Source organism: Micropterus salmoides, unplaced genomic scaffold (assembly GCF_014851395.1).
Source record: "Micropterus salmoides isolate LMB-PRFRI ecotype aquatic unplaced genomic scaffold, ASM1485139v1 Ms_hic_scaffold_9, whole genome shotgun sequence".
In the NCBI taxonomy this organism is placed as follows: Eukaryota; Metazoa; Chordata; class Actinopteri; order Centrarchiformes; family Centrarchidae; genus Micropterus; species Micropterus salmoides.
This window is the reverse complement of record NW_024044681.1, coordinates 18,572,611-18,600,577: the sequence shown is the minus strand read 5'-3', so window position 1 is coordinate 18,600,577 and position 27,967 is coordinate 18,572,611. Positions and strand designations below refer to the sequence as shown.

Sequence of the window (27,967 nt, the reverse complement as noted above, 5' to 3'; positions counted from 1 at the left end):
AAAGAAAAGAAAAGGGTTAACCTCAATATCCATCAAAGACACCACAGCTTTTGGAGCCAAACACACTACAGCAGAGATTACGAAAGACTGTTATCACACAGCATATTTACCAACACATTTACTCATAACACACCAGTCCATGCTTACAGTTTTGAGTCAGGGCCTTGTTTAATCTCACAGTGAGACATTCATTTCATTTCTTTCTTTGAATTTCACTGCTGGACATTGTAGATTTAAAGTTTTGTACAATTTTGTCTATAAAATATTTTGTCCACACAACTTATTTATTTATATTTTGTTGTTACTTTATACTGTGATTATATCTTTAAATGTGCATTGTTTTCTTTTATATGTTGCCTAGTTTTGGAGGTACAGTTTCTTTTTGAAGAAAAAAGTAGCTTTATTTCATATTTGTATGGTGCCACTCTGTTGCGGTTTGAGGTTTATGTTTCTTTTAAAGTTTTTTTTTAAGTTTTAAACACAAGAATGTAAAAAACTGTCAAATACTGTCTCTTTAGTAATTCAAGTAGATATGAGTAGTGGAGACAGAAATGGTAAATTAATGCTATTCTAACGTGTGTGTGTGTGTGTGTGTGTGCACTTACTTCATGCCACCCCTGCATATGTCAGTGCCCCTGTTTGGCCACCCCAGTCAGAAACGTATGGACACGCCACTGCCAAAACGGCTACCAAAATTGCAGGCCCTCTTGGCATGTCTCACTTTTCTGTCTTTGTCTTGTATTTTTCCTTTTCCTGACAATGAGCCTTGAAGGAAGTGCATCAAGATCTCTACACTAAAGATCACTCCCTTCCACAATTTACAGTTGATGTTTCAAAGTACATTTCTGTGCTTTGGTACTGGCAGCTTTATTAAATTTACAGTCCAAAAATGTAATACTATAGTTAATATAGTAGAAGACCTTACTATATGTAGTATTGTTAAAATGTGCTGGTTGTGATATGATGTTTCATTGTCTTATTTTGATATTGCCAGTATTCTTTTAGCAGGCAAGCAGTAGTTTTTTAAATTGTTCTTGAACCAATTTCTTTTTTTGGCACACCAAATCTTGCCTTCCTTTAGCTGTTGTGTCGCTGTTTTAGGTCTGAATTATTTAATTCAGATGTCTTTGTGTGTGTGTGTGTGTGTGTGGTGATGTTTTATGATTATGTACAGGATTAAGAAGGAGATGGACAGACAGAATGTGCAAGCAGACAACAAGGCCAACCACGGTAAGCTGCTTTTTGTTTGGCAGAAAAAAACAGCTCTAAGAACAGGAAAAAAGAAACACACACACACATACACACACACACACACACATACCAAAACACTTCTGAGTATAAAAAAATAGCAAACTGCTTGCCTCAATGCTTTGTCTTCTAACAAGTCAAGCGTTGTGGTTCAGAGGCTTACCAACTTGGCAGTGTTTCTCTCTCTCTGTTGCTTCTTCTCTGATTTGTCAAGGATTGAGAAATGTGTCTCATGCATACAGTTTTTAATTATTGACATACATTTTGTCTACAGAAATTACAAAACAATAATTATAATAAACATTTGGTTAAATAAGAAATATAATATCCATTTGGGTTGCATCTTGCTCTTTCTGGTTATTGTCTGTCTGTTTGTATTGTTCTGTATTTTCTGTATTGAGGATTATGAAGGCTTCCTGTGGAGGTTGAAACTGGAAAAACCTGCAGCGATAAGATTCAGCAGCCTCTGCTATATTAAATATGCGGTAATGCTTGTTATTCTGCCATTTCTTTTCACTGGCATAATCATGTTGCTCATGTCATTATAAATGTACAGTGATATTCCTCTAAAGGTCATCGGTGGATTTGTTTGGATCCTATTATAGCCAGCTTTAACTGCAACAAATTTAGTTAGAAAAATCTACATCTTGTGCGCTGATGCATGCCTTCTCAATCTTCTATTTTTTGAATAAGAAAAATGTACTCTGTGCACATTTTATTCATCCCTAATGTTTTCCTTAAAATAAATAAATAAATGAAACAGAATTGCGTGTAGTGGTGGGATGGGAGGGAACAAACAGAGAAAAGTGATTTCTGAACAAGGACCCTGCAGAGAGAGAGAGTACTGTGAGTTCTTCCTAAGATGAATAATGAAAATCTATGACAGGTTGAAGCACTGTGTTAGACTGGATACATTGAATGCAGAGCCACAGGGTGTCATCTACACCATAATTAGACCAATTATAATGCTAGATGGAAAAGGGGAAAAGAGAGATTGGGAAAGACAGTGAGGGTGAAAAACAAACGTGACACCTCAGGGAATTCATTTGCAAAAACTAAATAATCACAAAGTACATTTCCAGAACTTTGCAGACTTGTTATGGTAGGTAATGTATGGCAATAGAGAGCCGGATCTGGAAAAGGTATGACAAGTGCATTATCCAAGTTAATTAATTTCTGACATCTGATTTCCAATTGACTGTGCAACACTTCTTCTTACGTGGATCTCTTCATCAGGAGCCAGTTGCACCAGATTAGCCACTTAGCCTACATAAAATATCTTTTCTTTTTGTTTCCCAAATAGTGTATTCTAGCTGAGCACCAGTAGAGGGACAGTAACAAAGGGAGCGAGTACTGAGCTAAATACACAGAACTTTGGAAGACTAAAGTAAGAACCTAGTAATGGATTTAGGTAAATCTGGTGCCACCAGAATGACTCCTGTCAAAGTTCAAACATAAAACTCCTATTGAGTGTATTAAACAAGGTAAATCAAACACCCTTGGTCAGTTAAAGCAGAAAATAATGAGGGCTCTTTGCAAGACTGTGTTTGGGATACATCACAACCCTTCTAACACATGGCAGCTGGGTTTTCATACCTGCTTACATGATTGAAAGTATCTATACAAGGAGACAGACACAAGACAAACAAATATTACTTGATGCCATTATATCAAAATATGTGCAAATGCAAATATCTGTTATCATGCATTCGGTGGTGCTGGATCCACAGCTTTTGGGCCATTATTGTGTTTATATTGGATTAAAGATTGCCTTTTTACTTGATTTCTCTCCACAGAAAACTTCGTCTTCTCAAGTGACATCTGCCTTGGCTGTTTCTGTCTCTGCAACACAGCCAGACCCTCTTGAAATGAGGGCCTCCTCTAAAGCCAAGAAAACTATTACATGGAGATTGAAGCAGCCAAATGCTGCCTCAATTTCCTTTGCTCCTTTAGTTATTTTTGGAAACAAACAACAAAAATATGGGATCTGGCACAGATTACAACAAACAAGAACACACTGACATTAAAAAATCAAACATTGTAGTTTCTAAAAAAAATATTCAAATTGTAACTGTATTTCTATCGTCTTGCCATCACCTTGCAGAACTTGACCTTGCCTGGTCATTTCCTTTCCTACTGCAGACATGTTGATACTTGTGTGCTGCTCAATCAGCTCAGGTTGCTGTGAGGATCAATGTAGTCAGTTAGCACATAGTTATCAGCCAAAAAGTTATCGGCCTACTGGGATTTTCCCCGATCTGCTATTGGATCCCTCCCTATGCAGCTAATCTGATTTATTTTCTCATTCTGTGGTTAGACTTTTCAGTCAAATAATCTGATTAGCCAGATTATCGCATTCAGAGCATGATTTTAACTCCCATGATGCTTACATTTTATTTCTTCATGGTTATTTGAAGGTGATAAAGCAAAGGTGTTCATCATATTTTTTTTAACCACTGGTAAATGTTATCAGCCTGCACAACTGACAGCAAAGATTTCTGTCACAGTTTGCCTCTCAGTCCTTTACTGAAGCCTCACAGTCTCATCCCCAGCCCTCTGCATTATTCTCTCTGTCTGTCCCTGTTTTGACCCTTCCCTGCCTCACCTTCCCGTAAGCCTTTGTACCCCCATTTTGTTTAATTAAATTGTTGAACTGCACCGATTTAGAGATGAAGTCATACACACCATCAGTTGACCAATCAGCATGATGACCAATGACAAATCACTCTTAAACAAGTAAATATGATGTTTTTTAAAAGCTCCCATTCTTTACTCTAATCATTCTTACACCCATTATTCATCCATCTTTTTAGTAACTATCAAGTACCATGTAAACCTGGTTTTGAAAAGTGCTATATATATAAAGTTTTACTTACTACGTACGGCACACTTGTCAATGATTATACTGATTTGTCTCTCAGTCGATCCATCCTTATTCTACTCAGTCAACTTACTTCTCATACTTGTATTTGTTTCTTGCTCTCTTGTTTCTTGTGTGTCTGTGGTGGTCAATTCTTAATATCCCAGTTGGTTTTAGTTGGTTTTTGCTCATGGATAGAGGTGGAGTTCATTCACAAAGCATCATGAGTAGGAGTGCAACAAGTCCAGATTCCATTCATTTAAATTGATACAAAGCAATAGAATCTGTAGTCATTTAATCAAGCAGTATTTAAAATATTTAAATAGATTTTTGACTCTGCCTACATTTGCCTGATTAAATTTGAACTATCTAAGTAGTTTAAGGGATATGTCAATTCAGAGATACTTCACTACAAATTTGCATTACATCATTGGTCTCTAGCAATAGTGTGTCAGTTCAATACCCAGGTTCAACTGTAATAAATTATGCATTTGACTGTGACATCTTTTATTATGCAAATAAGACAGATTTGCCTATTTCAAGTTTGGCTGACACATTTTTACATGACAACGTCACAGTGGTTTTGAATAGAAAGATAAAAATAATCCCTGTCAAAACTGAATAAATACATGGGTTGAATGATAGATCTATCATTTGGATAGAACGAGTCCCTTCTTTTTGTTTGGAAATTGAGCGTTTCAATTGACAGATGCAAATACAGTTTGTTGTCATGGAGATGGTTCAGTCATCATCACATAATCTAAGTCAATTCGAATTAATTCAGTCTCCTGTCCAGGACTGTGTTTGAAATCACTCACTTCTCACTATATAGTCCACTATAGTATAGGTCACTAACCAAGCCGTATATACCATAATGCATTGCGCTGAGGGAAAAATTATCCACCAACCAATGCTGATCTAGCGCACCTTAATTGTGTTTCAACATTACTCAGAATGTAAAGACAGAATAGTGCTACGAAAATCTACCAGCTGTGGTTTCCTCTGCTGCTGTCTCTGGAGTTGTCTGCTGGTTTGGCTGCAGTGGTCTGTGAGACCAGAGGGGTCTGTGAGCGTGACTCTCGCTAACTTCCCCCTGGGGTTGGTTCGCCAGCTTCCCATGCCGGCACTTGAGGAGCTCCTTAACTCCAAAAATGTTTGAACACATTTTCAATCCACCATCAATTTTCGTAAACTGCCAGTGTTCGAAATCTACACAGTTGATTTCTCGACTCAAAACTTCTCAGAAGTGTAATATAACACTGGCCCCCATCTGGCTTGCTCAATGATGACGCAGTAAATAATGACAATTCTCTCTGACGAATCAGTAGTCTGCAGTGTTTTCACGTCACCTTTCACTATCGCCTCAGCTCGCTTGCAACCTCAAAGGAGGTAATACGAAAAAAACAAACAAACAGGTAGCAGGTAGCAGGTTTTTTGTCCAATGCAAAACCAAAAAGGGCGAGTAGAACTGGTACCAAGCGTTGGAAAACTGCCATTAGTTTCTGTTCTGAGAAGTTGGGCTAAGTGTATGAATGGGTGATTGTGACGTATTGTAAAAGCCCTTTCACTGGTCGGAAGACTAGAAAGGAGCTATAAAGTACACAGCCCAGGACTCTTGCTGTTTCATCGATGTAGTGGTCCCCACAGCTGTCACATGGGATGCATAACTGGAGTTTCCCTCTCTTGTAGCTTGTATGTAGGGTGTAGCTGCATTGATATTAAAGCTGGAGATATATTTGCTTTTAATTACACGTTGTTAGGAATGTGGTTTTTGTACTCTGGTTTTTTCCTGTTTAGTCTATTTTCATGGGTTTGGTTTTGGGTTCTGTAAGCTTTATTTGATCTTGTAATGTTTAAGTTCTTAGTACTGCGCCCTAGTTCTTAGTCCTGTGCCTTAGTTCATGTCCTAGGGATACTCCTGGTCTGTGTACTTCGGTGTTTGTTATTATTTTGGTCTTGTCTATTGTTTCATCCTAGTCTCTGGCTTTCTGTTTGGTTGTTAGATTCTGTCTGCTACCCTTGATCACTGTGCTCTGTCTGTTCCCTCCTTGTATCTGTGTCTTAGTCCTTAGTCTTTTGTCTCCATATTTGTGTAGTCTTGTTTCCTGTTTGGTCCTGTTTCTGTTCCCTGCCCTGGTTTTGTTCTGTCATACTGTTGTTCCCCCGTTTTCTGTTGTACTTTGGTAACTCTGTCCTTGTGTGTTCGCAATTGCTTTACTTCCTGTTTTATTTTGTAGTATCTCTCTCATATCTCGTATCTCATATGTTCTTGTTTAGCTATGTTTCTTGTTGTTTGATTACCTCCCTGCTCGTTTGCCTGTGTACTTAAGCCTTCAGTTCTGTTGAGTCTTTGTGACATCCTTAGTCTAATGTTGAGTGTTCTGCCTCGCTTGGTTCCTAGTTCTTCATTCTGTGTTTTGGATTACCCCGTTGTCTTTGGATTACCTTTCCTTTGGATTGGACTTTGCCTTGAGCTCTGTGGAAGCCTGTGCAGTTACGTTTCGTTAAAATAAATATTTTTGTTGAACTGAATCCTCCTGCCTGTGTCTGTGTTTGGGTCCACACCTAAGTCTGCACTCAGCTGGGATGGGTAACCTGGAACCAAGGTGGAGAGCTTTTCTGATGGCTAACATGGTTTTCCTTACAGACCAACAGGTAAACTGAGAGGAATACTCCTGAAGCTGATACAGTAGGTGGTTGTCAGACCCGGGCTTGCTGCTCTTAGCAGAAAAGAAAGTAAGAGGTCTTTGATTTTGCCACTATTTCCCAGTATCACAAACATCACTATTCACTCTTCTTCTTTGGATTATGCAGGCCAGTGCAGGATTTCACATTCTTTCCTCTGCCATGGTGCTTCTCAGATATGTTTTAGTAATTTCAGTTTTGAGCATTGAAACGGAAAGTAGGAGTACTGAGTGGGATGCAGCACCACGAGCGAGCGAGAGAGAGAGAGAGAGATTTCTTTGATCATGAAACGTAATGTTACTCTACAGTTCTGTGGTTTGTCAGTGAAGTGTAAGAACTACACTGCAAACTCGAGTCTCTGTTAACTGTGACAGACAGATCCGCATTATATATGCTATAAAACATCTGTATCCTTGCTTCGCTGCATTACTATAGGGTTTTAGTTCGCATCTCTCAACCACGTCCAGGCGCTCTCTCTGTTCATCTTGCTGGGACCTCACATATGGGAAAAAAGAACATGGTTTGTTAGTACTGCTGGCTCATTGAACAACAATCATTGTCATTGTCACATGAGGCCAAATGTGAGTGTTTGCTGAATCTCCTTGGAAGGGATGAAAGGACAGAATTGTAGGTGAGGGATAAGTGGTTTCACAGGATTCCACCCCACACTGAGATTATTTCAATGACTATGCCAGTTTGGTATCTTGGTGAATCGTGGTGTGCAACAGTGTTCTTAACTTTTGCTAAAACTCAAAAGCCAAATAGTTAAAATAGCTAAGCCTAACCCTTTGTTCGCACTAGCTCTTGGCCAACTGGAATTCATTTTCACAAGCTATTTGAAGATTTCCAAACTGGCCTTGAAACAAAATCATACTTTTTACAAAGCATAGTTAGAGTATCTTCTGATCCCTGCCAGTTCCCTGCCCTGATTCCCCTACTGCTGTCCCCATTCTCATTTTGGCTGAGATTGAGATTGAGTTGCCTGACAGAGTCATGCATCATTTTTTCAGAGAGACTGATATCTGAAGATGATAGTAGAGAGTGGGTGGAAAGGGCACAGATGGAGGCCTCAAGTTTCGACATGGGCTTAAGGGTTTATAAGAGCCGAACATCAAAACCACCACCACCACCACCAAGATACAGATTAGAATTAAATGAGATAGAAAGCAGTCCCATTGGGATATTAAATATTAACTTGACTGTGACTTGCAACATCTCTCATTTGATAGGCACTGTAATTAAGATAATACAGTTTAAATACATTACTAGTTCTATTTAAAACATTGCTGCTTTGGAACAGATTTAAGTGACAGTCTTATCTAATTCAGTGTTGAAGCTTCCAACTTTGTCGTCACACCCATTCGTTCACTTGGACAACTTATGCAGTATCATGTACTGTATGTAGTATAAAAACTGTATGTACATTTTTATTAATATATATATAGTATGTAAATATATCGTGTACGTTTTATTAAGCTGGATGGCTTTTTGTGGCAAGGTGAGGTGATATTTGGTAATCATCATTTTGTGGTGAACAAAGTTAGTCTGTCACTTTTGATAGCCACAACATTTTTGGTATTTAGTAGTGTCAAAAGGGCTACTTGTGAATTGTATTGCTTTTTGTTTATGATCTGATGTATCATCTCTGCTTTATTGTTGGCTTCAGACAGTCAGTAAACACTCTAGAAAGCCATACTTACTTCAAATGCATTCTTTACTGCAGACATCCATAGATTCATCTGTAATGCAGATTCTTTTAAAAAAGATGAAATGTCTTGCTCAGGGTTGAAATGTTTATTTAATATTGCTCTGACATTGTCCTCCCAGGAAGATCCAGTTGCATGGATGTTGCTGAAGCAACCCTAACATGGTCCTAAGCTCCCCCCAAATAATAATAAGAAAAATAATTATTATATTTAGATTTTTTTTGTTTGTTTTTACAGTGCAGACATGTACTCAACAAGGAGAAGCAAGAATATGGATAATATTATTATTATATTGATAAATACTATAGAATAATACAAATATAATTTGTATTTATTGGCTTAAAATAATCGCTCTGCCCAGCTACAAGCAACATTACTACACCTAGAGAGAGACACACAGACATGGTGAAGGAAGACTGATTCAGTGTAGTGAGTGATACAGAGTGAAACTGTAAGTTGTTGTAAGTGACTGTTACTTGCTGAACTTAAGCTACATTTACTTGAGGTAAAGGAAAGGAGATATTTTAGGTAGCTATGGAAAACACTAGTGTTGATAATGTGAACTCCATTAATATTACCTATATCTAGTAGCGTATTTCAAAATAATATCAGTCCCCATAGAATGTTGTTGTCAGTGAAAACTAAATGTTTTACTGTCCTCGCAATGAGCTGCATGTTTTCAATGCTAGACAGTTGCTAGACAGTAGACAGTGCTAGACAGTAACTGTATGAAGTCCTCCAATAAAATCAAGGCATAACTTTTCTTGATTATTTAATGAAGTATCACATACTGTAAAACTGTAACAAAAGCACAAATGGTAAACAGAAATTAGAATATAACCAATACACAAGTAAGACACAACTATGCTAGCTATCAATGTTCTACTACCTAGTGTTTAGTTTTCACAAAACAAAGCATCATCACTGTATTTATAGTAGTAAAGGCAAAAATGGTGATAAAATACTTACAGACAACAGTAGGAAAAGGCAACAACACTCCACTGTTTACCTGGCTTACTTGGCCTTGTGGAAATCCCCTGTTCTACAATCACTGCTCCTGACTAACACTGCAGTGCACTAATTTGCTGAACAGTCAACTTTACTCAATAGAGGGCAGTACAAACGTTATAGTGTCCCTGTTAATGCTGTTGTATATCCTTCCCTTCATTGTCCATATGGATATTGAAGATATTTTAGGAGAGAGAGAGAAGCAGGAGATTGTCAGGGCAGCTGATTCTAAGGTCAGTAGTGATCTACACGTCTAAGGAAATGTGGGGTGTTTTGTTTTCTTCTAACAATAGGCATTTGTCTATGCACCAAGGCAAAGCCTAAACAAATTATTTCATGATATATATTATATTTGCTATATTCTGACCCACTTAACGTTCTGCTTTTATTGGCTGTAATAAATTAAAATATGTAGATGTATGTAGATGGCATGCATACAGTACATGTATCCACACACATAGTAATTATTTTTCCAGATCTTTTATTCCTTCCACCATCAGGTTATTAAGTTCAGACAGAAGCCACTTTAAATAGGGTCCTTATCAATAACTTACGTATGTATGCTTGTATGCAAGCCAAACTACAGAGCAAAATCACACTCTGATTGAACCAATCCACAGTGCAGTAACAGTACTTAGTGCAATTAAACAACATTCCTTGGACCTACAACTTAGAGAGAGAGGAATTAGATATGGTATTGCTTTATCACACATTTACATGAGCAGCTGGGTAGCATTTAAGTCACAGCCTACAGAAGAACTCAGTCTGGCCTAAGTGAATTTCCCCCATGCGTTGATGTGTCTAAAAGCATTGTATGTAGGTGGGACAAGACCCACCCACTTTTTAAGACCAATGTTATTGGACCCACTCACTTCTACTGTCTGAAATTCTGTGCATCTGTTTTTCACTTTTCAAAGCGTTGTCAATCAAATCCATTCCACTTGAGGATTGCAGTAATTAATTAAACTCCATTCTACAACCGTCACTTTCACTCTGCTGCTTCTTCAAATCCATTCCACTGGACTCATTTAGAGTCCATATAAGTTAAACTCCATTCCGTGTTTTTACTACTTGCGCCTGCTGCACTGCCGCAACACAGCGAGGTAAACAAAGCATTTTAGGATACTTGCAGCTCAGGAGTGTCTTTGTGCTCACAGACTGTCACTAGAAAAGACGCTTCATGTAGTCTTTGTTGCAGCATTGAATTACAGTTACACTTACGCTATGTTGTTATAACACTTATAACAGAGTTATCTGACATTTTTGTTAGGCTAGCTATCTACAGTTAGCAACCAGAGTTAGCAGCTCTTTGAATCTTGGTCAATGAGAGAAGCTAGCTGTGGTACCAGTGCCAAATCTGATTCAAAAATGGACTGGACAAAATTATAGTTTTTTCATCTGCATGCGTGTTGAGTCAGCAGGGATGATATTACATGAGAAAGTTGTACTACAGGAGAAACATATCTGAAAGCAACACAGAATGACTTAGAGCTGCACTGCACTGACATTGAATTTTCACCTGCCACCATCCTGTTTTTGGCAAAGGGCAAAACTAAAACATCATCTCATTGTTTAACTATTATAGAATTTTATCATAATTTATGAACTTTATGAACTTACCATGAAAAGCACATGGATAATTATAATCCATATAGCTGTAAAAGGGGGAATAAAACTACAGTGAGAAGGAAACTTGTAAACTAGATGAACCACATCTTTTCTCTTTTTTTTATCTGTAAGACAAATATGGTCTTCCAGATTCATCTGTAGCATCATCAATCCCGCCTTATCTCTTGGTTTCTTCTCATAGTTCCATCCATCTCTTATTCCCCCTTTCTTTCCCCCTCCTTCCTCTAATACAAAAATAGGAGTTTGGTGCTGAAATAGGCAGAGAAATAGAGGGCATAGAATAGTAGTGGTTTACATTTAATATGGTAAAACTCTTGACTTTGTTTTGTGGTAAATACCAGGCAAGTCTTACCACTTTGCTGAAAGTGATAATTCATCTTTCGAAACTCCTTTTATGACACTGAGTAATTACATCTTTCCCCAGAAATTTGGCTTCCACATGCCTACAGGATAATGACCGAAATGGAAAGATTTAAGCCAGTGTTTCTGACTGATCTCTGTTCCATTGTTGCCTGAAAATAGGTTCTGCTGATATGAGAGTCAGTCAATACTGCTCCCCTTGGGAGGGTGTCAGAAAAAGTACAGGAAAAATAATGAGTAGGTGTCTTTTAAAAGTGAGAGTTTCACCTTCCTTTTTTTGTGTGTTCAGAGAGAAAGGAAGACACAGAAAGAAGAGGGAGAAGAGTACAACAGAGTTTACATTACATGCAACATGTAGACATGGGTGGCAAGGATGTATGCTTTTCCCAGGCCCTCATTGTGAGACTTGACAGGTGTGATACACACACCTGCTTAAGGTACTATTGGACCCATAGGGTGAATAAACTTAACACACATGTACACTTCTATAAACACAAAATGACTAATATCATGACAACCCGATCGCATCTCATGCGTTACATATACACGCTTTGGAAAAGCCGTGTCTTTTGTATGCAAAACGGTGATTTTGCGTGTATATGATACGCTGCAGCACGTGAGGCCGATGTGTACAGCTGTAGGGTTAGCCAGTCAACATGCATAGCTTTACTCACTTAGGTTTAGGCACTAACTAATGCCATGGTTGAGGTTAGGGAAGTTGCCTCGGGGGGGCTGTCAACTCCTTAAACAAAAACATCGCTAGCTAGCTAGCTAGTTAGCGAGTCACCCCGGGGCTTCACATGCACACATGGCCTGGACGCGTCTCATACACACATTCCTGGGGGCGTCCACTATACACGCAAAATCGCTGTTTTGCGTACAATAGACATGGCTTTTCCAAAGCGTGTAATAGTGACGCCTGAGCATGACAACAGGCTGATCATGAACTTCCACTGATGTTATTGTAACGTAGGATGTGGTACAGTAGCTGCGGAGGGTTTGAGGCATAAACAACTGGGAGCATGTCATCTATTTGTTGGTATATAGTGAAAGATGAACAGAAGTAGATTAAAAAGATTTAGAGTGGAGAAGCATGCATTATCATGCTCATACCTAGTTCATGGATACAGTATATGATTGATTGACACATCCACAAAAGTTAGCATAGATGTTGCATCTGGCCATCTGGGGAATAAACCAGATAAATTTGTGACTCAATGAGGCTTGTCTTGCACACTTGTGTCCAAATGCATCACCGGCACAGTGAAACCAAAACTATTATTTCTCAGTTTCTATCTGTACCATCAGAGCACTGAAAATAGTTTAGCTGAAGACCTATAGCTAGCAGAGAGCATGTGCTGTACCTGAGCACTGAAGCTCGTTCAGGGGGGAAATTGGGGAGAAAAGAATATACATGAACTGTTAATATGAAGACACAGAGAGACAGATTTATAGTGGCAATCATTTAAACCGAAAGCCACAGGAATCCTGGCACATGGAACGATTCCTTCACTGCGATGCACCCAAAACAATTTCTCGCTTGAGTGACCGTACTTGTTTGTTCTGCAATCTGATTAAGCAGAGTATCAGTCAGGGTGGAGACAAAACAGGTCTCTTTCTGCTTGCAGTAGTCTCTCTCTCTGCCTCGCTCTCTTTTTAAACTACCCATTTGCTCTCAGCTTAATAACAGTCATCTGTAAGGATAATTGTAAGATTGATCTCGACATGCATGGGGTTAAATGCATCCATTTGTTAGATTGGTGTTTGTTCTACAAAATGGCCTCTTGAAGATGCAGAAAACGTTGCCACTGCCATCAGCAGTTTCAAAACATGGATAATAACATTTTGCAAAAGTCTGCTAATTGAATAATTCAAACACTGTATGTATGCATTTATGGACCGGACAGCACATACATATTTAAACAGGCGCTCATGAACACAAAACAGACACACACACACACACTAAGTGACACACATGCACACAAAAGTCCATGTACACACGATGCCAGGGTGTGACTTCACATTGACTCGTGAGAGAGTGATGCACACTTCAACTTCAGCGCTGGAACTCATAGATGTGATTGAAATCTTAAATTAGTCTCTGAACTGGTGATAAAATGATGCTCAAAAGGGAGCTGAGTGCATGAATCATACCCTATTAGCCTTAATAAGAGTCAGACAGGCCAATTCTGGAACTGACAAAGAACAAAATCTGTGTGTATGTGATGTAATGTGAGTGATACTTTTGTATGATGAAATGTCTCTATCCTTTGGCTTTATTAAATGACTGTTTAATAAGTTGTTTGCTGGGAAAGTATGCTAATAAGAGACAACAGTTTCATCATTTCACAATGTCATGAGTTACAAACTATGAATGTGATGTGATGCGATGATTATTTACTGTAAGTTGAATTGACTCATGCTTCGGTATATAACTCAGTAATGACTAAAGGTAAGTTAAAGGATAGGTTCACATTTAAAACAAAATCTGTCTTAAAACAACACTCATGTGATCAAGTGAACATTAGAAGTGTTATTGATGGATCAAATCATTCCTCGTCTCTACACGTCTAAAAAAGATCTCTTTCTAAAGTGTTTTTAAAACAAGTGATGGGGGACAAAATCAACAGTAACATTTCTGTGTGAAAATATATTCCTAATTTCAGCCGAAGCTATTATGACGCTTCATCACTCTGAGTTAGATGAATCGAATGGGTATCTTCCAAAGTGCCTCTCAAAGTTAGTCTTTTTAGTTCAAAAGTCCTGTTATATTAGCCTCAGCTGAAGTTTTTAATTATTTTTTTGGACATGAATGAGGACTGTGGCTTTTGTACCTATCACATACATTGAAACTGAGTTGGAAAGTGAACTATTTCTGGCCAGTATGCACAGGATGAACTATTAAAGTGACAGATATATGTTTAGTTTAAAAACAGTGCTTTTAATCTACATATATGGGCATGTGAAGATTTTTTAAGCCACACTTGAAAGAATGTGAACATATCTTTTAATATTACTGTGCCACATCGTGAGTCTTTATGTTGTGTTTAATGTGTAGTAACCCATCACTCTAAGTAGTAGGTAATTGCACATTAAATACACTGTTAAAAAACGGAAATATTCCGGCAGCTGGGGCGCCAGAAAAATACCATAAAATAACAGTAAATAACCAACTCGTAAAAATACGGAAATATTCCGGGAGATGGGGTGCCAGAAAAATACCGTAAAATAACCCACTTGCAAAAATACAGAAATATTCCATAATAACAATACGGTCTGTAACTTTAATATTACATAAAATCTTGTGCAATTTTTGGGGCTTTTATTGTTTAATTAAGAACATATACACCTGTAAAAACAACTAAATAACTTTTAAATAAAGTTGAAAACTGCTATAATACAAATAATCAGGCTTAAAATTTATAGTAGAGTGCTTTTAATTGAGTTTTATTATATAATTTCACATAAAAATCTTGTTAATGTAATCAATATATTGTAAAAAAAAAAAATGATACAGCACCTGCAAATACTAGATTTTCCTTTAATGAAAAAGTCAAAATACTCTTCTGAAGTGTGTGTTCATTGGACTTTTGGACCATTTGTGAGGTCAGGGACAGATGTTGGATGAGAAGGCCTGGCTCGCAGTCTCCGCTCTAATTCATCCCAAAGGTGTTCTATCGTGTTGGGGTCAGGACTGTGCAGATCAGTCAAGTTCTCCACACCAAACTCACTCATCCATGTCTTTATGGACCTTGCTTTGTGCACTGGTGCGCAGTCATGTTGGAACAGGAAGGGACCATTCCCAAAATGTTTCCACAAAGTTGGGAGCATGAAATTGTCCAAAATGTCTTGGTTCCACAGTTCCACAGTTCCTTCACTGGAACTAAGGGGCCAAGCCCAACCCCTGAAAAACACCCCCACACCAAACTTTACATGCTTGGCACAATGCAGTGAGGCCAGTACCATTCTCTTGGCAACCGCCAAACCCAGACTTATCCATCAGATTGTCAGACAGAGAAGCGTGATTCGTCATTCCAGAGAACACGTCTCCACTGCACTAGTGTTTAGAGGCGGAGTGCTTTTCACAATGTACCCAACGCTTTGCATTGCACTTGATGATGTAAGGCTTGGATGCAGCTGCTCGGCCATGGAAAGCCATTCCATGAAGCTCTCTACGCACTGTTCTGGAGCTAATCTGAAGGCCACACGACATTTGGAGGTCTGTAGCTCTCGACTCTGCAGAAAGTTGGCAGCTTCTGCAGATGCGCTGACCCCGCTCTGGGTTTTTATGTGGCCTATCACTTCAAGGCTGAGTTTCTATTGTTCCAAATCGCTTCCACTTAGTTATAATACCACTAACAGTTGACCATGGAATATTTAGCAGTAAGGAAATTTCACAAATGGACTTATTGCACAGTTACCAAGCTTGAATTCGCTGAGCTCCTGAGAGCGACCCATTCTTTCACAAATGTTTGTAGAAGCAGTCCACATGCTTAGGTAATTGATTTTATACACCTGTGGTCATGGAAGTGATTAGAAAATCTGAATTCAATGATTCGGAAGGGGTGTCCCAATACCTTTGGCAATATAGTGTATACTGTCAGATCACACAGTCCTATTTATCAATGCAGTTATATTGTAAATCAAACGCTGTCAAGCTTTTTGGATGTAAGGAACGGCAAGCTAGTGTAGATCATCTGCCTTTTGCTTATTGCTCATACATAATGGAAGAGCTGTGAAATTACAGTAATTATGGCTGTTTTCAATGATCAAAACTGTGTTTCGACAGTTTAACAATACTTGTAGACACTATATACTGATTAAAATTTATTCAATGTTTTTATTTTCCAAATATCCATAATTAAAGGAGATATTTGTCAATTAACAAGAAAATCTATGTCAAGTTACAGAACAAATGTTTTTTGTTAAGGTTAACTATTACTAACTGTACCAAGTTTAAGAAATGTTTTTACAGTATAAAACTTAAACTGAACCCTTTTTTCTTTTAAATAAATACATTTTTAAAAAATAAAAATACGGGAAATTCCTGAATGTATTGTAACAGTTTGTTTACGTGAAAAACCCAAAAAGTTTCCTTAAGATAACAGAAATGTTATGGTTATTGACAGCTACAGGTTTTTCATGTTATTTTACATTAGACATGTAAATTCACAGTTTATTTTTGTAATTTTTTCATGTATTTCAAAAATACAGGAAAAATCTGTGAAATAAAAAGGAATAAAACTGTCAAAGTACAGATTTTTTTTACAGTGTACAAAATAAGTATATGTAATTTACCAAATAATTAAAGCCATTATACTAGAAAGGGAAACACTTAGCACATGGTGATTTAGTTAAACACTAATTGTATGATTCATAAGTTCAAGTAATTGCACTGTAGGATTAGGATAGGAAAATTGCTTTCCAGGATTTTGGTAAATTTGAAATAACTTTCTGTAAATTAAATTGTATTTTTTTTTAACTCATATTACATTTTTCCTATCCTTTCCACCTTAGCTGAAATATTGTTCATGTTATTATTTTTTCATTCCCAGAGCACTTTGGCTGTAAGATGAAATGAAGCTGTTCATTTTAATTTTATTTTTTTAAACTGTAATGATGGCAACCAATAGGGGTAGATCCACAAGATATTTGAGAGTTACAGAAAAGATCTGGTATGGTTCATCTCAGTTTAATGTCTGGACTGATGTCTGTGTTTTCCAAAGGAGTTGAATTTTTGATTTCGCCTGTTTGATTTGGCTTTGAATCTTCGTAGATTCTAGATGAGGTCCCTAAGCATAGTCTGCTGCAGAAAATATCTCAGTCATTCTCAGGTGTGAAAACCTCACTAGTATTACAGGTACTCTTTAGATTACACTTTCAAAGAGACTGACTCAGACTCCACTGAGTCATGAAGTAAGACTCTATAAAACACTGAAGTTTTAGTGCTTCTTTCTTTCAGTGCAATACAACTCTTACTATTCACAGATATATTTTGAGGTTGGGTTTCAGTATGACAGTAAGAGACATCAAATGTCATGTTTACTTTTCAACACTGATGCTCTCGGCTTCTGTCCAATGACAGACAGTCCTACAACTATCTAAGAACTCCCACACACACACACACACACACACGCACACACACACACACGCACACACACGCACACACACAGCTTCACTCTCTCTTTCTCTCCCTTAAACACACAAACACACAGTGCTCCACACAGGCTTCAAATACCTTCTATTCTGGTGATCATAATTATTTCATGATGGAGCTTCTGGTTTCTCAACCACGCTTTTGTACATGCGATCTAGCTGTGAATAATTTAGCACGGGGAGCTGGAAAGGTGGTCCCTTAAAACAGCAGGTGCAGTCAAACTCAGGAGGCAGGACACACGGAGGGAGCTTTATCTCATATAGTCATCCACCCACTCCTTAACGCACAGCTCTTCAGTCGGGCTCACATCCACCCTGTGCTTCCATCAAGCTGTATATCAGTCCATTCTTTCATCCATCCTTCCGTGCACCTTTCATCACACCAGGCACCACAGTGTCCAGCTGATGTCAATTTGCCCCAGGTAAGGAGCATCTTGGGTGGACTGACGCTCTCTAAGCGTCCCCTCCTCAGTCAGCCACCATGGAAGAACTCCAGAGAAAGCTGAATCAACGCTATGAAGACACCAAGCCCAGAAAGGTAAGTTGTTTACAGGAATGCTTCTCTCAAATTGTGGGTTTTGAAGCAGCCTACTTTTATGCATGCACCATGTTGAGTAAAAGACATATTGGGGTCATTACTGAGCTTTCTGTTTAAAGTTTTTTTTTATGCAATTGCTTTAATATCAGTGACATATTGCTTTACATTATAGCACACAACTAGCTGAAGCTGATGTTCTTGAAGATAGCGCTCAGCTTTTAACTGTATCTGATGTTGTCAAACTGCAAACTAAGAAAGGGACTCATACTGGATGTTAACTTGTGTGTTGACACAGTATGTGCATTTTCCTCCCTCTACTCTTTTATATTCTAGCAAGCCAGGCAAGTTAGTCACTATACAGCAGTTAACATGCTGATCTTTTCAGCACCTGAAGCATTTAGGGAAAAACATGTCACCTTCAACTCAAAACCACAGGTGAGGTTCAAGCTGGCGTCATCGTACAGTGGCCGGGTGTTGAAGCACGTGTATGAGGATGGTCAGGAGCTGGATAGTCCAGAGGAGAAATACCCTCACAGCTTTGTTCATCGCAAAATCCCTCCCAGCCATCTGGAGGTGGAGCAGCTCTGTGGGTTTGAGGATTCTCATGGGGACCAACAGGGTGGGTTTTTATTATTATGTAACATACTGTACCACTGTGTCATAGTTTGTATGCATGGCTGTACTAAGGCTTGTTTGTGTGGGCTAGACAGCTGGTAACCAGGGAGACCAACAGAATGTGTATATTACATTTGTACATGGTCCTGCCTGTATGGTGGAGTGGTTTCCATGAAATTATTTGGTAGAACATGTTGAGCTGAAGCATGTTGTTTCTCTCTTCCAGTTGCAAAGATAGAATTAACAATCTAGCTAAAATAAAGTCTAACTGATTCCTAGGGCTGGATGATATGGCTAAGTCACCTGGCCACAAGTATCAAATCGTTATTTCTTTCAGGTTTAAAGGCTGATTTTAGCTCCTGATTGAAAGTTGAAGAAACCTGATTATTGATTGTGGTTTGAAGGTAAACACTTGATGCCAAAAAGTGAATCACTTCACAAATCTGAGGTAGAACATTCAAAACAATTATGATAAAATCTTAGACAACAAATATGCATGAGTAAAATTAAGTAAAAGCTTTTTTCAGTCCTTTTTCCTCAACAAAATAAACATCTTGATGAAAACATTAAGTCCTAATTTGTGTATACTTCAAGTGAATAAAATAATTTATTGAACATTTGTTGAAAATACCCTGGCTCTATCCAAAGGTGACAGAATCACTAATTAACATGCTATAACTTATTTGTTTAATCTGTACAGAAAACAAATTGTTAAAATTAAAGTTAGCCACAAACTCCTGGAGTATCTGCTTGTTTTTTTGGTAACTGGTCCCTGCAATTTTAGTATGCTTGTTTTTTCTAGTGAGAGTGCATCTCTTCCTCAAAACATGTCTAGAATTGGTATGTTGTTACAGAGGATTTGTTAAGGCTAGCATGCTATGCTGGTTAACACAGCTAGCCAGGGTGGTCACAGTTAGTTTCTGTACAGACGGTCAGAGTCTTCCCTGACTTCCAAGAAATTCAGTCATGGACATGCATTCAGACATATAGGAAATACGCAGTTTTTTGTGGATGAACCAAGGACTTGAGTCTCAAATCTCTTGTACAAGTTCTCACTCTATCCTGACAACATTTTTTATTCTGTGCCCAGGTGTCTATCCCCCAACAGGGCTCATTGCCCAGAGAATAAACGTGTACAGAGGAATGGGAAGCTACAAACCTCCTGCAGGCCAGACTGAGGAAGCAGAGGGAGATGCCACAGTAAGCAATGCTGCTAGCTGCTTTTGATTTATCTAAATTAAATTGAAAAATGACATTAATCAAGATCAACTTAGATCACATTTCCCACTAGCAGTGTTAGTTTTGTCTGTCTGAATGTCAAGTAGGCTACTAGGACCTATCTTAATTGTCTTAATTCATTCTGCTGCGTGGCTTATATGAACTGGAATCCAGAACAATAAGATTTTGCTGAACTTTAATTAAAATGTTAATAGTTAATGTGATCTTTAAAAACTGTTTGGTAATAGAACTAAAAACATCACATCTCAATGGTAACTTTAATGGGACTGTAGGCATCCTGAGAGAGAGTGTCAGGGTTATAGTTAATGGATAAAAAAGTATTGAAGTATCAATGACCAATCCTGTCCTTCCTGTGTGTGTGCAAATTTCCCTATTTTAAATGGCAGATAAATAGATATTTTCATCTTCGATTCATGTATTTTATCCTTCCTGTCCTGCTGAAAATTGCGATATAGCACCACAAACATTGTCAATTCAACAAACTGCATGTAATTATTTATGAATGTTTATGAATATGAATTATTGTTTGCTATTTTAAACAGCCCAACTACAGAAAAGGCCAGTTAGCACCTTAAAATGATGTCTGACACCCTTTGAATGGTAAATTACTAATTTTGGAGCATGATCACTTTGCTACATCTGTTTGGATATACTGACATAAAACGAACTATAATAAGAAAGTATCACAGCTCCTTGGAAATTATTTATTTTTTAACCCCCTACAGAGCATTGCAAGTCTACAAATGTTGAAAAGCAAACAGACAAGCCAAAATGAATGCACAAAACACATACACAATTACCAGCCAACGCAGAGTAATTTAATAATGAATTTATACATCTTTAGGACAGAACAAGAGACAGCACTTAAAATAGAAAATGGGAAGAATCATTGGGTAATTAAAGCTGCAACTGCATGCTGCTGGGTGAAAATTGTAAAACAATTAAAGTTGAACAACAACAGCTACAAAATTGTTCATCTGACCACATTGAAAAAGCCACTGTTACTGAGCTGCTGTGGCAGTGGCTTCATTAGTGCAGCATGCAGAGAGGGAGGTCATCAACATTGCCTGCTGGCTTCGTGTCAGTTTCATTCTTTTATCCTCTAAACAAAGGCATGCTTGGCCCTGGTGACCAAGGCCAGTATTTATCACATTTATCAGTGGAAAATAGCTGGATTTAGCTTATCCTTTACAGCATTATTGAAAGGATGGCGGAGTAGTCCTAAAGGAGCACCCCTACTGTACAAGGTATAATGAGTTCATGCCTATATGAGTTTCTTTTTCTGCTTTATAATAAGAAAAAAAAGTTCTTTATTTGATTATCATGTCTGAATGTTTTAAAAATGCAACCTGGCAACTCATTTACTGTGTACATAAACACTTCAAGGCAGGGGTATCACTTTGTGTTGAAAAGTGGTGGGGACATATTAAGGGCTCAGTTTAGGGGTTTTATGATACAGTAGTGTCATGATGATGTACGAGAACCGGACAAGAAGATTTTTAACCTTATATGGGTGGGGGTAGGAGGGAGCATTACACACTTAATTTCCTACATTCTAGAGACATTTTCTGCTCCAATTTAGAGTGGAAATGTCTTTGTTTATATAAAGGGAAACAAAAAAGCAGCGTCCCCAGTGTAAATGACACCTATGCTTTAAGGTAGAAATTAACTACCACTCCCAATGTGAGTAGAGAATATCTAATAACAGATATTAAAGTTCTGTTACGTAAATTCTGGCTCAATTATGGAATAATAAAGAAACTATGACGCAGTGTTTTGTTCTGAAGTTCAGCAACGAAATGCTCTGAATTTGCTACTGCTAAAATTTACGCCTGATGCTATATTTTTGCTATCATCAAAGATCAATGGTTTCTCTCCAGAAACTAGATAATCATAAAGGAGGAAATCTTAGTTAAATGAAGAATTACTGTAGTTTCCAATTTCTCCACCACCAGAAGACTCAATAGACCAGAAGCAGCTACAAAGCATGTTGCGTTTTGCACAAGGGGTATGACTCTTCAGCTGCATTCAAAACCTCTTCTCACCCACACATAAAGCCCACAGCTAAATGTGGGCACTCAGACTTGCAGTGATGGAATCTGGGAAAGGAAATATATAACGCAAGGTGAGGCTAATTCAAATACGTAATCTTAGGTTGCACCAGATGTTGTTAATAATAACTGACATTATCTGTTTCTTTCAGTCCTCAGTGTTGGACTTTGGCAAAATAATAATCTACACCAGCAATCTGCGCATCATCAGAGCACCACAGAAGAAGCCTGAAGTGTTGCGGCAACACACACTGCCTCCTGTGGACTTGGAGGGATACCCAAAGGCCAGGGAGAGGGGGAGCAGGAGGAGGGCTAAAGCTCTTTGTACACAGGACGGGGAGGAGAAGGAGGAGAAACAGATCAGCGACACAGAGACCAAGGTAATGATCCAAATTTTTCTCAGTGGTGTAGTATGGTTTTTATCATCCTGTTTCAGTTTCTTGGTATTGTCACTCTCAGCATGTCCTTCACCCCATCCTTCCTCTTGACTCTTTCTCTGCATATGTCTTCAGCCATCCTTTCTTCACTTTATCTTTGCTTTCAAGAGGATAACTGCAGAATCATCTGTACAGCCATATTGTTGTAATTTGTAACTGTTCACAGAGGGGTGTTTATTCTCATCCCACAATCTTCCCTGAGTTTCCTTGTAACTGCCACGTTATTTGTACCCCTTTTCTTTTCTTTTCCTGTTGCCCCCTCCTGCTGCAACAACCACCATCCCATTGTCCTAGCGTTATCTGTCAACTGTGAACAGATACTGATGAGTCCACAGTTTCACTCTGCCCTTGCAGCATTTGCCTGCCACTTGCCAGCCCGCAAGGATACCCAGCTTGCTATTATCCCCTCCCTCTCACCTCCTTGGCTGATTACTGTTCTCTTCCCCTCACTCCCTGCACTCTTTTCTCACCTCTCTCATTATTTTCTCATTTTCTCTGCCTCTAGGAAAAAAAGTTCATTCTCAGCTTTTTTGTTTTTCATTATTTGGCAATCTCACTTGTCTTTGTTACTTTCTTTATCATCTTTGACTTTCTTGCCCAAAGATAGTTCATTTTACATTGTCTTTCTTTCTAACACAAACATGGATTTACTTTGTATGTGCATACATTTTGCAACTGTTTACACAAATATGGACCTAGATATTTCTGCAACAGCTGATGATCACAGTATAGTGAGTGAATACATCACTAACCCTATGTGAAGCTTGAACTAATGTAGGTGTAAATGTAGCTCAACTCTAAGTCAGAGCATCAGCCTGTGTGCAGCTTAGCCTTGTGAACCTAAGCTGCTTTGACTTTTCCACTGCTGGAAACAGCTTGACATGCATGGACCATACTAAAAACCTCTGTGTTTTTCAAAATTCCAGTGAAATTTAGTGAGTTTAACACTTTCACTTGCTGTTTGTGATGCATTTCATCCGCAAATGTTTGCTTGTAGGGTGTTGGGTGGGTTATTATTGAAATGGTGGTCCAATAGTTACTGATTATCTGATTCAAATTGTAACTAATAGCCTTAACAAAGGGATCCTCCAGACTCAAAAATATCTTTCTCACTTCGAGTCACATTGTATTTTACTGTTTGAGAAAGGAATTGTTGAATAGGAATCGAGAAACACTTTTTCTGCGCCATGATTTTTAGACCAGTGAAACCTCATCAACAGTAACTTCCTGGTTACTCAGGAAAATCCACAGACCTCGTTGTGCAAAGTTTTCACTGTGAACTTTTTCTACTGATTTACAACATCCAGCAGTTTGTATATTTGTAACCTAGTGTAACCTCATTGCACATCCTCTGTTACTATCCACCCCTCATCTTGTCAATAATCTACAGGCAACTGCACGTTATTGTAAATTTTGCAGTAATGACCAGCTGGCTGTAGTAATGATCAGCTGGCTGTACATTATCCTGCAACACAGCTACTTACCAGAGGCATTTTTAAATAATAAAATCGTTGTTGTTATGGTTGTTTAGTGTCTGCCAGCAGGCAGGCCAGTTAGACTAGATAGCTATGTTAATGTCCATTGTTAATGAACTGGCTAACGGTGTTGCAAGTTAATTAGTTTTGAAAAAGCTGTAGAGTAAAATGAGTAATATATTTAAATGTAAATTTCTATATTATAAATTATTGATGGATTTGACACTACATTTAAATACATTATATATACAGCAATTGCTTAGAAATGGCTGACAAACTTCCCATCACTGTCCAACTTCTTTTTATAACTCTATCCCTACCTTTCTTGTCTTTCTCACCCATTCTAACCTCTCCCTCCCCTTTTCACTTTTACTCAACCTTACGGTTCCTCTTTCTCCTCCTCTTCTCTCCCCTAATGTGTTTCTTCTGTTTCCAGGAGGCTGACAGCTGCCAGCATTGTGGTGGTTCGGGCTGCGCTCCCTGCTCTCTGTGTCACGGTAGCAAGCTGTCTATGCTGGCGAACCGCTTCAATGAGTCCATCAGTGATCTGCGTTGCCAAGCCTGCTACCCCCATGGTCTGGAGAAGTGCCAGTCCTGCTCCAGCAAATAGCACTGTTTGGCTGACACCCATGTCTGGCAGAGAGAGAGAGTGAGTGAGTGAATGAAAGTGTGAGTGTACGCCTGATGTGCTATCAGTTCGTCAGAATAGTCTCAGCGGCAATATTGCTCTAATCCAAAATGTTCTTGGTGGGGTGTTTCGAAGCACTACTAGGAAACATAAGCCATCATTGGAAAGGGGAATTGTGACTGTGCACAGGGCACAAAATCATAAAATACAATTACCGTGTGCAGTGAACATGGCTTGATAACACAAACACATAATCACTTTTTTGTTGTCACATTATTTTGCATCTGCACCCTTCCTCCTGATAAAACCGGGCTCCACGACAGAGTTATCATTTTAATTAAAATGATGCAAACATTTAGCATTTTATTTCATCTACTGGGAAGGCTGCCCTGTTCATATCTCCACTCTCTATTCACCAGAAATAATGAAGCCTTTTATATCACTACATGGTTTAGCCCACTGTATGAGGGTAATTGATGCTTTCATTTTTTTTAAAGAGAGAGGAAGAGAGACTGGAAGATAAAGAGTTTGAGATGGAAAGGAAAAAAAGAAATTCAGAGAGTGAGAGAGGAGAGTGAGGGAGGGAAAATGAAGACTGTTTCATACATTTTAACAACATAAATTAAATTTGATTAAAGTGCACTCCATCCAACAATGGCAAAAAGGATGACACAACAGCAATGTTGCCATGAACTCAAGCTGACCGCAGCTACTCTTGCTAAGAAGTTTCAAACACTTAACATTTTAAGTCAAAAATCTAGATTTTGGGTGGTGTATTACTTTAGGGGCTAAATGTAGTTTTTTTTTTAACGAAATGAATCATTTTTTAATTTCCCATTTGTGAATGGGTTGTAACCTAAACTTGAAATGAACCACTCGCCAGCTTTCTCGGTTGCTTGTAACAGCCTCTATGCTGCTTCCTATGTAAAGAAATCAGGTCAGATTTTCCTTGAAATCCACTGGATTTAAGTAGGCTGTGACACTCGTGAGCCTCTTGCCAACTAATTCATTGATGCTCTCAACAGCGACAAGGCAGCTAATGAAATGAAGTCCCCTAACACCAAAAAACGACCGGCTGCCAGCACATCACAGACTCAGACACAAACTTCACATAAGGATAAAAAACAACAAAAAAAGTTGATGTGCTCTACTAGCCGATAGTGACTGTCACTGTCACTAACCGTTTATGCTGACCTTCCAGAGCCTCTATGGTGAAAGACCGGCCGATGCTGAGTGCTTGCTCATTAGTTCGAGAATGCGCACGAGCACACGTTTGGAAAGGTAGTGGTTGCAATCCGAAACCTCACCACTCCAAGCCACTCAAAAAACTACACATGGCCCCTTTAAGACATTTTTGCTGTGAACAAGTTAAGAATAAAAGGAAAACAGTCAAATAAATTACGATAGTACTGCTTGCTCAGGAGTTGAATTATGGCAATTATGAAGATCTTTTTTTTATTAATAATCACATTCTCAGGTTATTACCATTTCAACTTGTTTCAAAGCTTTATGCACAGTTTTGGTATATGAATGAAATAAAACACCTAATTAATTTTCAATTCCTCTTCCTTTATTGTGTCCAACAACCGCTGTTTCATAGTATAACCTGAAGGGCGCATTTTCTTGCTTCTTCACTGAGCCTTAGATCAGTTTAGAAATGTCACATTTTGTAGAAGTGTATAATTTTATAGCTGTAATCTGGATAAATCTAAATGTATCCTGCAGTGGGAGTTGCATCATAATTCAAAAAGTAACATCTGTGATTATAATGTGTGAAAGTAATTCCTTAATTGTTTAATGTGTTTTCACAGTGGGTTAGGAGTGTTTGTTTGTGTGTTCCCAGCTTGAAAACTAAGTGGAACATAACAATAAAGACATATGCAACACGCTGCATAATTCCTAGTCATCACATTTTAGTCATTACAACCTCAAATCAACTCCAATCAACCATAGTGTTTTGTATCATGCCATTTCAGGATGATTTAACAGAAAAAGAAGAAAATTAAACAGTATCGCTTCAAAAGCAAAAGGTTGTTATAGTAATAGTTTTCACGCTGGTATTGCCGGCTCTGAGTGATCACCTTCATGCAATTATGCATTTCATCTGTGGAGACATCAGTATCTGCCAGGATTATGTTTACCCATCACAAGAAAACAGAAATTCTCCATGTAAGGTTTAAACATTAGATAGCAATGTTTCCCACACAGAATGTGCATTTGACTTCTGTTTGCAGAACGGTCTTGAGTTACCAGTTTTCCTTTTTCAAAACATACTGCATTTTCTCTAATATTCCTACCTGCTCCGTAATCAGATATAAACTGCACTGAGCCGTAGGATATTTTGCACTGTCTGCTGAAATGGCATTTTTCACCACTTTCCTTATGCTGCAAGGCAGAAATGATCAATCAAAATCAGCGTTAGCAGTGGAAAGCACTGACCACATCGTCTATGGGATCTATCTATGGCGTCGGTTGCCCAAAGTTACGCCAGAACAAGCACCCAAGACCATTAAAGCCCACTATCGCTGCACCTATACCTATCTTTGTGCTGGCATTTCCATTATTTTGTCTTATTACGTTAGATAGCCTCACACTCAGTTAAAGAGCAGACTATATGGCTTCTCAGCAGCCTGGCTGAAAGCCCCATCAGCAATCAAATGCCCGCTATTTCTGGGATGAGAGGAGGAACCTGCATCTCCAGTCTCTCTCTTTTTCATCTCTCTCTTTCTTTCTCTCTGATTGGTCTGCTAAAAAATCTGCCACCCATACTGAAGTTAAAACTCAGCTTTTTAACTTTGTCACTTCAGCTCCCATTCTCCCTCAGTATTCCACATGGGAGCCAAAGTGATGGAAAATTGGGTCACAGAACTGTACTTGGCCTCTTCTGTCCCGCAGGACCTAAACTGATAAGGGAGCAGGTAAAAACACACAAGTGTTACACAAAATTCTGTGAGTTTGTAGTGCTCAGCTAAAAGCATTTCAGATAAATATTGAGAAATACGTGCTTGAGCATCAAGATCATACCCTTTTATAGTTGTAGAATGGTAATTGTGTGCACATCTGATCCTATATTAAGGCCAGAAGCAGGAAAGTAGACTCAGAAATGAAAAGAGGCAGAGAGCATCTGCACACTGTTATACATGGACTTTATTTGTATGATTGGGCAGTGTTTCAACACATCAGACGAATGGCCCAAGTGAAAAAGTGCAAGGTATATGTACTCTCACACAACTGATTACATCATGCTATGATATGTCATTACCAACAAATCAACCTAATACAAATAAGGTAAACACTTTCAATAAGAAAACCGTGTTGTTATCAAAGAAATC

At 38.4% G+C, this 27,967-nt stretch overlaps 1 protein-coding gene across 1 annotated transcript; it reads left to right on the top strand.

The window, feature by feature from the left end:
• Positions 1–18,119: 18,119 nt before the first annotated feature.
• Positions 18,120–26,893, top strand: LOC119895862 (glutaredoxin domain-containing cysteine-rich protein 2). Its single transcript, XM_038709248.1, has 5 exons — positions 18,120–18,190; positions 18,626–18,809; positions 19,896–20,005; positions 22,248–22,475; positions 24,444–26,893. Exons 1-5 carry the CDS (start codon positions 18,134–18,136, stop codon positions 24,615–24,617), a joined length of 753 nt encoding a protein of 250 aa, XP_038565176.1. The 5' UTR covers positions 18,120–18,133; the 3' UTR covers positions 24,618–26,893.
• Positions 26,894–27,967: the final 1,074 nt, after the last annotated feature.

What these genes read in the sequence shown, in the direction of transcription:
- LOC119895862 (XM_038709248.1), top strand. Translation starts at nt 18,134, where the DNA reads ATGGAAGAACTCCAGAGAAAGCTGAATCAACGCTATGAAGACACCAAG. An exon ending in AAGACACCAAGCCCAGAAAG is followed by an intron (nt 18,191 to 18,625) that starts GTAAGTTGTTTA and finishes TCAAAACCACAG; the next exon opens with GTGAGGTTCAAGCTGGCGTC. An exon ending in TCAGCGACACAGAGACCAAG is followed by an intron (nt 22,476 to 24,443) that starts GTAATGATCCAA and finishes TTCTGTTTCCAG; the next exon opens with GAGGCTGACAGCTGCCAGCA.